The 17,269-nt window shown below is 44.0% G+C and overlaps 1 protein-coding gene across 1 annotated transcript; it reads right to left on the bottom strand.

The window, feature by feature from the left end:
- Positions 1-332: 332 nt before the first annotated feature.
- LOC108093636 (muscle M-line assembly protein unc-89) lies at positions 333-1,681 on the bottom strand. Its single transcript, XM_017193794.2, has 2 exons — positions 1,372-1,681; positions 333-1,268 (listed from the first exon to the last, which is right to left on the bottom strand). Exons 1-2 carry the CDS (start codon positions 1,609-1,611, stop codon positions 474-476), a joined length of 1,035 nt encoding a protein of 344 aa, XP_017049283.2. The 5' UTR covers positions 1,612-1,681; the 3' UTR covers positions 333-473.
- Between the last annotated feature and the right edge of the window lie 15,588 nt (positions 1,682-17,269).

Below are 17,269 nucleotides of genomic sequence, written 5' to 3'. Positions count from 1 at the left end.
AATAAAGAAACGTTTGTCACTAACGTGTCTTTCGTTTTTTCCTTACTGCATTTTTTTCATAACTATAGTTTTGGTTAAAAATAAAAATTATTTCCAACCCCACCCAGTACTAAACAAATCAGCATTAAATAAAAATATATTTGGCGGTAAATCAGATTTAGTGGGCAGCCAAAGCGAACGGTCACACTGCTAGTGGTGGGGAAATTATCGAAAAGGCGCATTTATATTTAAATGTCACGGATCTGATAATAGAATATTTCATTTTTTTTTTAAATAAATTCCATTTAAAAACTGCCATAATTGCTAAATTGTAGCCTAAGACTTTAGCGGAGTGCCTTGTAAAACCTTCTGTTTATTACATTTTTTAAACCTTCAGCATTGAAGAAACATAACTTACTAATATGTACTATGCCTTCAGAGGCACTGTTCATTGTCAAACTAATCCTTAAGCTAAACAATTACATCTAATACTTCTACTGTTTTTTTACTTTGGTGCATCTGATACCCTTTGATTGCAGCTTACGCATGATGTCGAGGGTTTCTTGATTTTTGGTTGGATTTTGATCGTTTGGAGGAGTGCCATTTAACCGGGTATTTCCCCGCTTTACCTCCACGCCGCAGGCTCTAAGTTTGTTCAGGATCTTTTGAGTTCCATCCATGGGTGGTTTTTCTATCGCAGGACTTACTTTGGTTGTCGCCGGAGCTGTAGGCTTTTGAGATGTTATGGGTGGAGTGGATCTTTGAGATGTCCTGCGAGGAGGTTTTTCAGAGTCCGCTACAGGAGGCAGCTTAGGTGACCTCGAAGGAGGTATTTGAGATTTTCTAGCAGTTGGTGAACGAGATGCATGCTGAGCCGCTGGAGCTGCGCGAGTGTTCTGCTCCTTTTTGGGGGACTCCTGCAGTCGCATTAGGTCCTCGAGCACAGTGGGCACCAGGATGGTGTCCTTTTTCGTTTTTACTGCGGGCGGCTGTGGCGAAGGTTGGCTGGTACGTGACCTTCGTTGCTGCTGGGCGGTGAGAATGGGGCGGCGGGCGGATGAGAGGGTACGCTGGCGTTTAACGGGCACCACTTCTGTTTCGGGCGGCTCCTCGGTCAACTGAACTAGGTACTCCGTCACCACATTCTCCTTGGATTTGGTTTTGGGAAGGGCTTGTGCCGGGGGCTTGGCGTCGGTGTACCAGCGGGGGTCCTCCAGTTCCGCCTCCCAGTCAATGATAGAATTATTAGCGCTGGAACACTTTACTGCCTCAAGGTCGTAGATATGGAGCTGCAATATTATGTGGTTATTATCAGAATATCCGGTGAGTTTTCTAGGAAGATTTGCTTAAGAGGAGTCTCCAATGCAGTCTGTGTTTGCTTTGGTTCCTTACCTCCTGTCTACCATTCACCAGCCTCGTTTCCCGCTTGGCGTCATCGTATGTTAGTGGATCGGCCGGCGTTACTATATGTTTGAGTCCCGAGCAGTCGATTAAGTGGTTCTGAAACGATTGGAACGTCATAAAATGGCGTTCGCAGCTACGGCAGAGTGTTATAAGGCGTTTCTGCTCGTCATACAGAACGTCGGCTAAGCGAATCGTCCTTATCGACTTATTTTTTCGCGTTCCATTCATGGTTTTTACAATAAATTCGCGCCAAGCGAAAAAATTAAAAAATATCTGGCGTTTGTTTTGCTTTGGGCGGTGTGGCCAGACAACGAAAGTGAAGAGGTGGCAAGAAATCCGCGTTAGGGTAAAAGTACTTGCAAAAACACCATGGCTTCACTGCACTCTGCATGCGACGTGAGCGCGCAATTCAAAATGTGTAAGTGTTAATGAATATTCAAATAGTATTTAAACTTGCATTACGATAACTTTATTTTAACTACAGAAATATTAATCTCTTCAGAGACTTTTATTTTTGCTTTTCATTTTTCTTTCCTTTAAAATTTTAAAAAAGCTTTCGTAAGGGTTAGGGTACTTTTTCTTAAAGGAAAAGGCTTAAGCTTGAAAAACTTAAAAGTAATTTACATTAAAGAAACCAGCTTAACCGGCAATACGAGGCTGGCTGCGACCACGCCTTAAAAATATATAAATCAGTAAGCCATTTTATTTACAATGTCCTCACGCTTTTTGCTCTTATGAATATTATTTGTTTTGTTTCTGTTAGACTTCTGCGTGACTCTTTCTTAGTTTTATTTTTGGTGCTTGGCTTTTGTTGCCTTTGATTAACGCCCATGCAATTGAAATTAAATCGCTTGCAAATGATTCGGATGCCAGCTAAAAAAGTTTGAGAATCGGAAAAATGCCATCGTTTATGCAGCCAGGGGCTGTGCCATTTGTATACTTTGCGCTTTTTTTCGACCGATGTGGAGCCATATGGACAGAACATTGTCTGATTTGGACTCCAACTCTGATGGCTGTCTAGTGGGTGGAAAAAAGGGAACCTTCAATTTTTTGCGTGTCCTGACATTGGTATATTATAATTTTTTGTAATGTTCCGGGTAACGAGCACGGTCCATGTGTCGGTCCACGTGTAGCATAATCACCTGACAGAGCGGAGAAGAGTATCGTTGGCAGATTCTTGATATTATTCAGCCATGGCCCACATTCCCGCTTTTTCTGTTATTCTTGGGACTTAAAAAGGGAAACTTTAAAGAGGCGCATCGCTTACACCAGGAAATTGTACGGACGGGGGGTCCGGCGGCAATTGGATGAAGTTGCCGATGCTGATGAGGCCGCTCCTGTAGTTCCTCCTGTAGTTGCTATTCCTGCATGCAATTAAGCCGGGGACGAGGCACAACTTGGCACTCTGTGTGTCCCAAAACTGCAAGCTGACCATGCAAATTACGTCGCCCACACTCATACTTGCACTTGCCACTGGCACACACGCATTCCTGTCGCCTCGTTTGGGGGCTCTCGGGGGTTCCCCGGCGTTTGAGTGATGCACCGAGTCGAGTCGAGTCCGTCGGCAAGGAGGCAACTAGCTAGCTGGGCCAGAACTACTGCCACTGCCAAAGCTAAGTTAAATGGACCTGCGGTGCACTCGAGCAGCCAGCACACAAACTACAGGCGATACCCTATAAAACTGACGAGGAGGTATTGAAAACACTCTAAACACACTAAAAATTACTTTAAATTCTCATAACAGTTTTACACTTGAATTTAAATTGTATTTGTAACTCAAACTCAGGGTTTTTTTTGAAAGGGAAGCTCATCCACTAAAAATACTCGGACAGCAGAAATCGATCTGCCCTTGCTCAAAGTGACCACAATTGAAATTCCGTTTGTGGGAAAGTGGTGGTTTCAGTGTGGCAGGCACCACTGTACCACGTGCATGCAGATTGAAGTGCAGACCATGTCAAGGTAGCGGCTGCAGCTTTGGCCAGTAGATTAAATTAAACGTGGCAAAGGCGACGGCGCCAGAGGAGGAGCTCCGTGGCTCCGAGGCTCTGGGGCTCCGAGGGCCAGGAGCAGCGGGCACTGCCAGGAGGAGCAACTGCAGCAACGGCAACAACATTAAACGTGTTTACACCATGTCCGACCAGTTGATATGCCAACTGCCCCGACCTGTCCTGCAACCCCACTCACTTGCACTCGTACACACAGATGCGTAGCCAAGCATGAACTGCTCTTGGACAATGAACACATGGCATGGCAGGGCATTTCCACCCGGCACCCACCCACCTATGTATCCGGCCAGCCGCCCATCCAACCAACCAGCCAACCACCCACCAGACCGTCGACTATTGTCCTGCTCTTTGTTTACAGTTTTTCGAGGGGTTTCGCAGGCGAGTGAACTAGCAAAAAAAGCAAAGAATCACAATCACTGCATACTTGCAGGTGCAGCTGCTGTCATAATACAATAGAGAAGCTGCCGCTACAATTGCCACACAGTTCTTGTTGCTGTTGCATTGTTGTGTTCTGCGAATTAACCACCCCGCTCCACAGCGCCCATAGTTTCCCTCAGCTTTCCCCACTATTTTCACCATCTTGGCGACCACGTTTTCGTACAAAAGTGCTGCATACTTTCCGCAGCCACACACCTTGGATGTGTCACAGTATTAGTGCGTGTGTGTGTGCGTGTGTGTCTGTGTTGAGCTGTGTCGCCATGTGTTAAGTAAGTTCGGACAAGTGGCTTTCCAGGCATTTTCCAAGCACCTCCGTCCGACACTTGGCATGTCACTTAAGCTAAGCATCAAGAAAATGCCATTTTTCACATAAAACTACAGCAGAAAGATTGATTCCGACTAACCTGCTGGCTTTTTGGGCTTGTGCTTATGGGTATTATCAAAGAATCTTGGCTTTAACAGCCTGCAAACCCTTTGCAAAGTAAAAGCTATTCAATTGATATGATGGAGTCTCCTGGTTTAAATATTAAGTTTTCACAATAAATTAGTTTTTCATTTGATTTCATTTTTTCAGAAAACTTGTTCAGTAATTCAAAAAATAAATAAGGTGTCAGAAAATACATTAGGTGTATTATATTTTAAACCTATTATATAGAAGTAAACCTCTTTTTATGAAAATTACCTATTAAAATTCTAAAGGCACAATGAATATATTCAAAAGCAAACATTAATTGGTCCCAAAATGGATTAGGATAACTTTTTCAGTGTGAGGCACAAACTTTAGCAGCTTTACATTGGAAGGACCATTGTTGAGTTCCCAACTGACAACCTGGCACCTGCTAGTTGCAACTGTCGCACCGTCGTCAGTTTAGCCGCAGGAATCAAAGTCCAAATATTACGCTCATTTATTGACCCTCGGCAAACACAAGCGAGAAGTCAAATGAAAATGCTATAAACGATGGACCGACCAACTTTCACCGCCCGCTCCCCTTTCTCCAGGACCTTTTCTGTCGAAGGAAAGGCATGTGTTTGTGCGGGGGGAGGGAGTCGGGGAGACAACTTCCTGGTTTGCCTTCCATGGAGTGTGTCTTTCATAGAACTATCGCTAGGTGGGGCACTACAATTGCAGGAGATCGGCAATTTCCTGCTTGCCTCGCAGGCAACTTGATTGCAAAGCACAAAAATCAATAGGAAATGCAGTTAAATATTTTGCAAGCCGAAATAATTGCACATCTGAGAGGTGAAGGGGAGGGGGGATCGAGCACTATACACGATAAATGCAGCCAGCTGTCCGGCGTTTCTGGCAGAAATTATTTAATTAAAAGCCGAAACTGAAGTTCCCGGAGAATGTTCCTCAGCTGAAAGCGCAACGGAAAACTTATGGATCATTGCAAACTTTTGTGCCCCTCTTAGGGCGTATTATTTCCCACCCGAAAGAGCTGAGCTGAGCAGGTGAAAAAGTTTGCCAGTCAGCCTTCAACTTGTTAAACAATTTCGTATATATTTTCGACAAGTTTGCTCCGTAAGTGCGAGTGTGCGGGTGGTTAAAAATCTTAAAGATAGGGCGGCTGCAAAAATAAAAACAGCAGCTCCTCCTGCTGGCTGGCTGGCTGGCTGGCTGGCTTTTGCGTCTGAATAGCTGACTGACTAGCTGACTACCTGCTGTCTATCTGCGATTCCTCTGACTGGCAACTTTGCCAGACTATTTTTCTGCCGCTTTGCATGTCAGTTCGTTCGGTGGGCTTGCAGCCGGTCGAAAAGTTACAGCTCCCCCGAAACCTGAAACCCCCAATCCCCGATTTCATACCCCTTTCCACCTGTTTTCCAATCCAATCCTCCGTCGGCTTTTGTGCGCTCGAGCGGCGAGCTCCTCAGCCATATGCAATTGAATTTGCCAGGCTCCTCCATCCGGGTGCTTGGACTACACAGATAACACTGCAAAATACCATAAAGTGAGCGCTTAAAGGGTAACGATATCAATAATAAATAGCCGGTCTAGAAATTCATGCAACAGTATCGCCCAAAAGCCACTGCCACTGCCTGGCTGGAAACAAAAAACAAAAACAGGCGAAGCGCCTCTGGTCAACTATTAAATTGGCCAGCTTAAACGTGGTCTATATAATAAATTGATGGGCTTAGCCGATCCCAGCAGGAGGGGCAGAAATTTAAGAAAGTGCAGACTGAAATTTAAAACGTTTAAGTGCATCCGGCAATAGCCTCATTTACATACTGTCGTTAGGTTCTTAGGACAAGAAATTTAATGCAGGCAGCTTAGCTTCAAAACACTCAAAACTAAATGGAAGCTTAAATCACTTGAGCAGCGAGAGCTTGTTAATGTTTTAAGCCCAACATTTGCTATATGACGACGATGACAGAATGCTTTTGAAGTAGAAACCGCGCCACGGAGGTCAGTCGATATAGAGCGAAAACCTCAAACATTATAAATGAAGCGCGACCATTTAAATGGCGGACCAGCAGGCGTGGGTTTCCGTACGACCGCCGCACTGCGGAGATAATAGAAAATGCATTTGGCCAGCATCAGAGCAGCAGAGCATCAGAGCAAGTTCGGCGAGGTAAACAGCAAAATCAACCGGCAAAAAGTAATCACCAATAAACGACAGTCGAAAAGCAGGCGAGCACAAATATTTGCCCCGAAAGCAGACAACAATAAATGACAGTTCACACACACACTGTGCCCCTCCCGGCTTTCCACAGGATTTTCCCCGCCGCATTTTCCCACTTGCCGGCCGACCAGCACAGCAGGCAACGATAAATGACAGCAAAATGCTGCTGCAAAGCCAAACGGTTTGCAATAACCGCAGAACGGGCTTCAGCTTTAAGTATCGGCCACGTTAAGCAGTGACCCCAGGCCCACGGCCCACGACCCCAAACCCCACAAAACTCCGAGCTGCCCAGCCAAACACGATCCCGACCCACCGACCCCAAACCAAACATTTTACGGCTTCACCTCGAAATTAAATTTCCCCTTCAAACGTGGCCAAAAACCGTCGATATGTCGGCATGGTGAAAACTAAAATCAAATTGCCACGGCCGGCAATGAAAATCGGGAAATTATCAGACGAAAAGCGCCAGTCAAAAATCGTTGCGAAAATTCTATGCACCCCGCAGTGCTGAAATAGAAAATCCTTGCATGTGCATCGATCAAATTTGGCCAAATGCCACTGGAAAGCCCTTGGATTATTAAAACTATAGTATGAAAATACAAGAAAACAGCATCAAATTATTTTCCACAAAAAGCAAGGTTCATTGGGCAAAAGGTGTGCGGCCACGTACCGCAAATATTTGTTAACACACGTGCAATGGCCAAAAGTGATGCGAAAGTTGCACTCGCGTTTTTTCTAATAAATGAAAAGCAAATAGCAAAGCGGCAACTCAGCTGGTTCTCCGCCTGGAAATATGAAATGATGTTTGTGCCTGCTTTTTCCTTCTCCTTCTTTTTATTTTTTTTTGTTAGGGGCAAAAAGTCCTTTGTGAGGAAAACGCTTGGCGCAGGTCAAGCGGAGTGTGCAGAACCCAACATTCAAGCTGGAAAAGCAGGAAAACACAAAGCCAAACTTTGCGCACGTTCGGCGTGGGAAAAGTGGTAAAATCGGAAATCTGCCAGTTGTGGGTTCAATAGTTCCGGCTGGTCATTAACATTGCTTCTTTAAGGGGCGTCCAGATTTTAGATACATTACTTTAAAGCCCCGACAACGCCGAGAGCCACTTGCGAGACCTTTCTTGCGACCTTGACTGTACAGCCCTCGGATCAAGGACCGCTATCTCCTTCACTGAACAGCACAGGGCACTCGCGAAAAAAGCCAGGCAAATAAAGTTAAAAATTCAAATGGGTCGACTCGGGGCAAAGAAGCCGAGTTGACTTCAGTTGAGGTTGCGGCGAAGAATTCGCAGTCTGGAGGAGCACAACTGCAAACAGAGATTGGGACACCAGACACTCACTTGCTGACAGCTGAGTGTATTCTTAATAATGCATATACACACCAAACAACGACGACAACAAAAAAACCCTATGTACGTACACCGAAAAAAATAAAAGGAATCCAAAATGAAAAGGGTCTCAAAAATCAAATATTATTGAATGGAATAAATTGTAAATGCATTTTGTTCAAGAATTGGACATTAAGAGGTATGTAACTTCAAAATAAAAATTATAAAGGTCCTTCTAAAGTATTTTATTATTTTTTCAGTGTTGCAATGGACATAGGATTCGGAGGAGGGAGTCGCGTCTGACGAAAAATTTACAATTTCGCACGCCATAGCGCCTACAGAATGTCACAGCAAAGTATGGAGAAATGGATGATGGTGGGATGGGGGGACAGGGAAAGGGGGAGGGGGCACCGTCGGTGGAGCGCCAGTGGAGCCGGGCTCTCGGCCTTTCCCGCCCCGCTGAGCCGCCGACAACAACAATCACAAAACAGACAAATCCAGCGGCAGAAGCAGCGACCACGACAACGAGAGCTTGTCGCTCCGATCTGGGCTGTGTGTCTGCTCGGATGTTTGGCTGTTTGGCTGTTTGTCTGTTACGTGCCACATGTGCGTCAGATGTGGCAATGATTTGCATCGAGGTGTGGCATAAAAAACAAACGCCCCAGCTGCGGGGTCGTTGCCAGTGGGCAAAATGGGCAAAATACGACCACGCGTGCGAAGAGAACGAGGATACAAGGATCCCAGTTCTCGGGGGGAAGTTATGCGCTGCCCGTTTTTATGACACATATGCAAATGCAGGAAGGACTCGTGTGGCAGGCCGACTCGGTGTCGGTGTCTCCTTGTTTATTTGTTGTCACTGATAGGTCACACATATAATTGAAATTTGTCCCCAGTTTTAATTAAGGTGCAGAGGGGGAGCTCAAGTTTGTTTAGCTTAAAAATTTGAGTGAGTAGAACAACAGGAGAATTCTCATGAAACGCTTAGGAAGAAAACCTTACAGAATTTTTTCTGTTGTAAGGAATTTCACCCTATTAGTTGGCCGTAAGCTGACACTTTTGATCCTTTTATTTAATTGGCCATGGCAAAACATGGACACGCTCCATGAATGATACCAATTCCTAAACATGGCCGTAGGCCCGAGGAGTCTGGGAAATCCTGGCAGCTGGCTCTCCTAAACTGGACATTAAAATGCACAACGCAGAATGATAGGAAAACACTTTCGGCTAATTCGCACTGCCGAGCAAAGACTCAATTTCTGCTCTCGCCGTTTTATTAGAAAAATCCATGAACGTGAGCATAAAATTTGATGCGAATAATAAAAGCAAATTAGCCACAACAAGCGGCAGTCGACGGAATACAGGCGGACTGGGTGGGAAAACTCCGAAATAAATAAATACATGACCATAAAGAGCAACATACAAATGCGATTAAAGTATCGGGGCCAATAATATTGACAGCCATCGACGACAATATCAACAGGAGGAGCAAAACCAATAATAACCTCGTTCAAGTTCATGTAAAACGGCCAAGGGGGTGGCGGTGGGTGGTGGGGGGCCAGCTGGCTCTTGGGCGGTTAATTGGCGTGCGAACCAGATGGGCGAAAACGAAACCGAAAGAGGAGAGATAAATTACACGTGTTTTCATTAACCCCTCAATGGGGCACTTTGGGTTGCTTGTCATAACTGCATGACTATTATTTAATTGCGGTTGTTATAAAGGTGATCTGGAAAACCAGTTATACGAGTTAACCGAACAGAACTCCAATATCAAAAGTAAACATAATATAATACAACAAGACGTGTTCATGATTACACTTAAGTTATTTTCTTCTTTTTTTTTCATTAATGAAATCTTATTATTCAATTCATTAAGTATTGTTTGAGAATGAATCTGCCATTTGTTCTTTCTTTTATTTGTATTTATGAATTTGCATTAACAGCTTGTACCTTGTACATTTTGTGAAACCGTTTTTATTTATGGATCGATAGGAAATCTGTTTCCTCTGGCCAAAGTGTTCCCCAGGGGCCGCTTGCTACCCGCCAGCACCTCGGAGGGTTAAGGCCGAAGACGCAAAGTGTCAATACGCCTTTTGTGAGGCAGGTTCGGAAAGGGGAGGGGCAGTGGGGAGTGGAGAGTGGGGAGAGATGCGCAGCGCTAATGAAATCAGACAACATTAACTGCGCCGCCGGCAGACGAGTGAGCCGATGATGCCAATCGTAAGGGGCCCAGGCGAAATGGGCCAACTCAAGACAACAGGTAACAGGTAACAGGTGAGCATCTGAGCAGCTGAGTGAATTAGATGGGCAATTGTTGCTCAAGGCTGTCTCCCTGAATTATGGCCCATATGCCGCCCCCCGAGGCGGTGGGAGGCGTAAACGTTTGATGTGACGGAACTTAAATAAATGTAATTTGCTGCGGTTATTGGCGGTGAGCGAGGCCGTAAGGAAAACTCGGTCGGGGACAATTCGATTTCTGGTGTAACGGCATCCGCCGGTTTGGCTGTGCATTCCGTGTGCGCACCGGAGAGATTTTCCCGGTGCCCAAAGCCGTCAATAAGTGAGGCTTTGGGAATGTTTGGCAAGCGATTGATTAAATTTCCATAAGCCTCCTGCTTTGTGATTGGCGATTATTTAGAAGCAGTCTCCCTCCACATAACTAACTAATAAATAATATGAAATATTATTATGTGAATATGTTTACTGTATAATTTAGTTTTAAAATATCTTGTTCACTTGCTTAAACAAAAAGAAAAATAGAATATAATCAATTCCTGACAATCTAGCTAAGCCAGCAAAACTACGACAGCAAGAACGGCAAAAAAAGTTTTCAATTAGTTGCGCTCACAACTTCATAATGCCAGTGCCAAAACAAGCAAACTGAATTTGCAAAAACCGAACTCGCAAACATGCCAATAAGTAGTCCCGCAAACACAAAGCCACCCAGCTGAAATAAAACAACATTTGACAGCCATTTAATTTGCTCTGGCCCCAGGACATTAAAACCCCAAAACAAACACCGCGGGCCAAATGGCAAATAAGTCAGCTAAAAAAATGCGACAATATTGCGTGCAAGTGCCGATGCTAGCATATTAGTTTTACAGCACGAGCACAGATAAATGCGGCCAAAGCCCGCCCCCAGTCGCCGGCTTTCGACTGTTTTATTTATTTGGTTAATTATGGCCGCTAGGTGCGGCTGTGCCGACTGCGGCCTCACAGCAAATAATAAAATCAAGCAAATAACACAATTACATCTCTGCGAGCAGAGCTAAATAAAATTACGCGCTCGCACGGCGGGAGTGGTTCAGCAACAGGCGGGCCCAGATGCAGATACACTCACAGTCTCAACTACGGACACAGATACAGATACATTCGCAGCGACAGTTGGCTAAAATAATAAGCGCGTAATTATGCGAATTAGGCGACAGGCAACAGTCGCATTAAATAAAGTCTGGCACACGCTCGGGGCAACTAGCTAAACATGCTCTTCTCTATCGCAAACAATTTAATTTAATTCGTTTTGGTTGCCTCTTAAGGATGTCGATTTTGAGGTATATGCGCCCTAAAAAGTATGCTTTAAAATATCTGTCAATTACAAAGAAATTTTAATTTTACCAAAATCAATATTGAGTTGATTTAATCGTAGATTTCTTTCTTGCTTTCATAGAAAATATTTCCATGACAAAATAGCATTCATTTTATCTATATTTCAATTAAAAAATATAAGTGTTTCAGCTCAAGCCCCTTGTTACTTTCTGACAACAAGCGTATTTCCTCATCGACCTGAAACCCTCCTTGGTTCGCCACTTTTATTTACCTTATTTTTTGGTAATTAGTGTATATATTCAAACATGAACAGGTTGAAAGTGCACATTTTTTCGCCAGCCAGCTACTAATATACACATAAGTGTGTCTGAACACGTGGCCAGTGCGACGTGAACAACTGCCATGCACTGCACACACGTCCTTACACACAGACACACACACTCTGCCCGAAACTCTCAACAACATTTCAACATTTCAGGAGCTGCAAGGAGTTGCAGGAGTTCAGGAGTTCAGGAGTCCAGGAGTCCGAGGAGGAGATCCTGAGGGGAGCCCAACTGTAGGCAACTAAGGCGCATAAGCGTCGTCATCTAATAAAAATTTAAAGCCATTATTGCAAGTTGCCAACGTCCTCGGGCTCCGCCGAAGAGGCTAAGAAAAGTCGGAGAAAAGCTGGAAGGCAACCCTTCGCACCTCGCCGACTGACCCCTCCTCGATCCCCGCCAGAGCATTAAAACAAATTCCCAAGTATATTGTTTGAACAAGTCTCGTAGAAAACGTCAAATGTTAAATTGCCAATTTTTTCCTTCCCTTCGCTTCTTGCCTTTTCCCGGAGTTTCGAGGGGAGGAGGGTGGAAATGGGAGGACAAGGATGTGGATGTGGATGTGGAATTTCGGAGCAGCCGTTGCCATTTCACTTTATTTGCAACAAATTCTAAGCTGCATTTACAATAGGCAGGCGAGAGCCTCCTAAGATGGCGCTGAATGCAACAAAATACCGGGGGGCTCGGCGATATGGCGGGGATTTGGGGATTCCGGGGATTCGGGGGATTCCGGGGAGGGGGTTAGCCATGCATAAATTGTGTTACTGCTCTCGGCCCTGTCCTTTGTTCCCGGCCAGAGCTTTACGGTTTACTACTTTCGAGCTTACATTTTATTTTACTTCTATTCTCCGTCTTCTTGTGTGCTATACGTGCAACATTTATGACATTCAGCAACAGAATCTATCCATATCTTTCACTCTCTGCCACAAAAGTCTTTTTTATGATGGAAATTAATATTGCATGAATTAAATTTTCCAAGTAAATGCAACAGAATAAAACGAATGCAAGCCAGGCTCCTCCTCATCCAGAATGTCGTTGCGTCAAAGCAAAGTAAGAGCTGATTGCTGAAGGGGGGAGCGCATGAATATTACTTTTCCTTCCCATTGATTCTATACAGAAGATAAGAGATGAAAAAGGCAAGCTGAGGATGCGAGATCGAGCAGCAGCTTTGAATAAATACCTGGCTTTTCTGGCTGACAGCATTGTTTAGTCAATACGAAATTTAAATAAACTTCGAGTCTATTAAATTATTTGCTTGCAGTTATTTTTTCTTTTATCAAGGGAACAGAATTACCAAGGCTTCTCATGTCGTTCGAAGTTACTTAAGAATATGTTTTTATGTAAGGGTTTTCCACAAATATGTTTACAAGATAACTCCCGCTTACAAGGTTTCCTCAGCTTCAACCTCGTGGTGCTCTCAAATATTTACTCGGGAAAAGTATCCATATCCTTGGCAGCCAGTGCGGTTTTCAGGTAAGAGGTTCCCATTTAGGCTTTAGTTACTGAGTTCACACTTGCATCTATCAAGGATCTCGGCGGGCTGAAAAACCACTTGAAAATCCGCCAAAAAAAAGCGGAGAAATGAGGACAGTCTGGTTAGAGATACACGGACGCCTTATCAGCGACTCCGGCGGGATTTGCATTTGCATTTCGCTGTTTTTGCTGGTCCTGCCGGTCCTGCGGGGGAAGGAGGCGAAGAAGGGAAAGGGGCGGGGCGGGGTGCTTGTTGTTGTTTTCCTGTTGGGGTTATGTAGGCACACACGTTGCCGAAACGCGGATTAAAAGGGATTAGGCGTACGCGGCGTGTACGCATTCGTGGCAGGCCGTGTGGCGGGTAGTTCGCGGGGGCCAACACATGTTTAAATTATGCTCAAAATTTGTTTAAAGCCAACTGGGCGAGGTGTTTGGAAGGGGACTCTGCTGGGTACTGGGTGCTGGGAGCTTGTGCTCCTTGCTCCAGTTGGCGCAACTGATAAGCGGGCCAAGTCGCGGCGAGTTTGGGGGGTCTGGGGCACATAGGTAAGCCGTGGGGATAATACGCCGGGTCTTGACTTAAATCGATGCTAATTTTCGGTTTAATTCAATGGTTTTGTTTACATGCGTTGGAACAACACCAACAAATCAGACCGTGTGTGTGCGTGTGTGCATGTGTGTAATGACATTTTGGCTTTTGTTGCCACCGTGGCTGTGTAAATAATGCCTTTATTATTTTGCTTGATATCCAGTCGCAGCAGATAAAATTGGAAGGGCAACAAAACCACAACAAGCAGCAGGTGTTAAAATTTTCACAATATGATTATCTACAATTTTTTGTTCGCCCGCCGCTCCACATTTTTTCATTACACTTTTCAGCTCTGCTGTCTGTCTGGCGGTGTGAATTTTTGATGAAATTATGCGTGTGCCGGGTTAGGCGTAGCGTAAATAATGCGTACTTATCAGTGGCAAACATTGGCGCAGGTTCTGAGCCCCACATTAGCGGGGAGCTGTTGGCTCGGAATTGAAGTGCATGTGAGTATCTCTCGGATTTGGGTTCACTGCGGTGCTCCTGGCTCCTAGCGTGTGAATGGAGCTGGAAAATGTATTCCTGTAGCGCCAAAAAGGTAATTTCAGTCAGTTTCGCGGGATTACAGGGGCCTTTAATTAACCCAATATTAAATTTAACTTGGATTGCTTACTGTCCTGTATTAAAAGTACTTTTTTTAGCCTTACTAGCAGATAACTTCCGAAACAATGTTAGTAAATGAAGTGTAAAATAATTTGTACTTCATATGAGAGACCTTTGTAGCTTGTGATCCAAGAATTAGCCAAATTGATCAGTTAATAATTAATTAGAGTCTCTCCGAGTTGGAAAGCCCTAATGAGTTTCCAGTTTCAGGAATTCCTATATGGTTCTCTTTGTTATGTTAATCAAGTCTAATTAATTTTCCGTACGAACATAATTGGAAGCCCGGTGAATCATTGGACTTGTACCCATTCGAGCCTGAGTAACTTTTGCTCGGCATTCGCATTTAGAGGAGAAATTGCCTGCCGTCTATCTTCGGAGTTCGTTCTGCACGGAGCTACTCCCCGAAACCCATTGAGGTATAATAACAAAGTCAATGAACACCTTGATGACAGTTAACAGAAACCGTAGAATGGCCAAAAGCAACGCACACGCTCGCACACAAAATGGCAGAAAAGAAAAGGCAGAAGATGGCGCAAATTACAGACAAGCTTATTACGCAAAATTTCGCTTAATTAGCAGGCAGAAAGGAACCGAACAAAACGCAAAGGAAAGGAATGGAAAGGAAAAGCGGCAAAGTAGGCAACAGTTGCCCGTGGAGTGCGGGAAAAGTGAAAGGAGGCTGCAGACTGAAGAGGGGGGAATGGGGAGAACTACTTGTACACCATACACACGGTGGCAGACTTATGGCACCTTTAGCCAGCCAAAGCGTAATATATATGAACTGACCTTAACAACTTGCACAGCAGCAGTGGTAGCAACTACAACAGCAACAACGACGACGACCGTCAAGAGGAAGAAGCAACATGTTAGCCGGGTCAAAATGGGGTGGGTTTTGTGAGGGGTTGGGGTAGAATTTACTCGGGCAACAGAATATTAAATGCCGCGTGGGAATTCTCGCCGTTTATGGTTGCAGCTCAAATGGGCCAGCTAGGCGGAAAGGGACGGCGCTAGAGTGGCAGAGGGAGATGGCCAGATAGCGAGGAGCGCGGCCAGTTACGCTTCAGTAATTTCACTTAAGTCATTATGAGCCATTAATAAAGCCGGGCTGTGCACTAGTTGAGCCACCACATTATTCAGGCTATATCTATATGCTACATCCCTCCTGTCTGTCCCCCCGAATGTCTGCCGGAGCAGCTCATTTCACACATCAAAAATCAGGAGAGTGCTGCCCCGAATCGTTATGATAATCCCACCTTCATTGATAACGATTTCATGGTTTTATATGGTAACATCACAGATACTTAGCATATGCAGCGAGTTTAGTGATACAATTGATATACCATCAATTTTGTTGAATTGGTTGGTAGATAAAGAGAACTCAGCTGTAAAACTCTTTATAAAAAAATATATTTTAATATCCCTGATCGCCAGTAACATGAGCCACCCTCGATTTATTTCTGTGGCACCCCGCCCCCACACTATTTGTATTATTCAGATGCACAGACAAACAAACATATTTGTTGATTCCCCTCCAACTTGTTTGCTGTTTTTCCTTCGTTGTTGTGGAAGTGCAGAAAGTCCAATTTCCCTGAACCGATTTTTGTTATTCGGTTGAAGTGCATTTTATTGCAATTCATCAGCTGCAAAAGCAAAACTCGAGTGCATTGCGATTTGTGTTGTTCGAGATGTGCGAGGTATTTAATTAATTTAAAAAGTAAAGTCCACCAATCGAAATATCATATGGTGGAGATATTCGACCGTAAGAGTGCATGGCCATTTTTATTTATAGTATTTCCCATCGAAATGGGAATTTGCGAAGTGCAGAAAATTGTTTGATTTTCAATATTTAACTTGATGTTGATGACCTGTTAACGTTTTGTCCGAGTGGCAGTCAAGTTGAAAGAGAGTTTAATTAAATTTTCGAGCAACTGACTGGTTAAAGCCCTGTGAACCTATTCTCAGACTTTTACACTCGTTTCGGCTTACATCTTAACAGGATTATAAGTTATTTGAATATGTTTTTCTGGTGTCTCATAACTTTTGATACTCATCCTCAGTAATCCCAAATCCGGGTCAATTCATTTCCTATTACTCAAATATTTCTGCTGGCATAAACTTTTTCTAATTCATCTCATTGCTGGCACTTTCACTTAAGTCGAAAACTTCTAGGATATTTTTTGTTTGCCGCTGTTCAATGAAGTTTTCGCCTCACACCCGTAGTCCTAGATATACTTTTACTTTTACTTTCATAACCAAAAGCCTAACACTCGAGACAGCAACAAACACTTCGAAAAAGTTTGAAGCCCACTCTTAAATCTTATCTGTGAAGTAGCACTCTTAAAGGCCAACTTATAAAACTCTTCTAACAGAAGCTCTTATAAGCGGGTTTAAAAAACTCTCATATAAGTTTGAATCTCATCCTCTTCTAAAATCTATTCAGCCAGGAAAATAGCGCTTATACAGCTCTTATAAGACAGGTTATACTAAGTTTGTGGCACGGCTTATACAGCTCTTATAGGTATGCGACTTTCAGTTTCTTGGTGGCGCCACTCTTCGAAAAGCGATTCAGCTATGAGTTGGGGCTTATGTATAAGAGCCCGTCTGCACAATTAGCAGAGTCACAAACCTCTCTGGCGCCGAAGCAGTGGATGCTGTGAGAGAAACGTACGATATCTTTACGAAACTGTGACAAAAACGAAGTCGAGGTGTTCTAAAAGATACGAATACTTCTTGCAGGAGAAAAAATTGTTTTAGATATCAGACATGTACATAGAAAAATAGAAAAAAAACAACAATGAAAATAAGGGAGTTGAAAAAAAGTTTTATTTTTAACCTGTGCTGACCGACGAATTTATGAAATATTTAACGTTCGAAGTATAAGGCTTTCCTACTTATAACACGCATATTTTGTCTTATATGTTGAACCTAGTGGGGACCTCAACCCCTGAACTATGCTGCTGCTGCAA

The sequence above is a fragment of the Drosophila ficusphila genome, unplaced genomic scaffold (assembly GCF_018152265.1).
Source record: "Drosophila ficusphila isolate 14025-0441.05 unplaced genomic scaffold, ASM1815226v1 contig_414, whole genome shotgun sequence".
Taxonomy (NCBI): Eukaryota; Metazoa; Arthropoda; class Insecta; order Diptera; family Drosophilidae; genus Drosophila; species Drosophila ficusphila.
The sequence above is the reverse complement of the archived record's forward strand: the minus strand, read 5'-3'. Positions and strand labels throughout refer to the sequence as shown.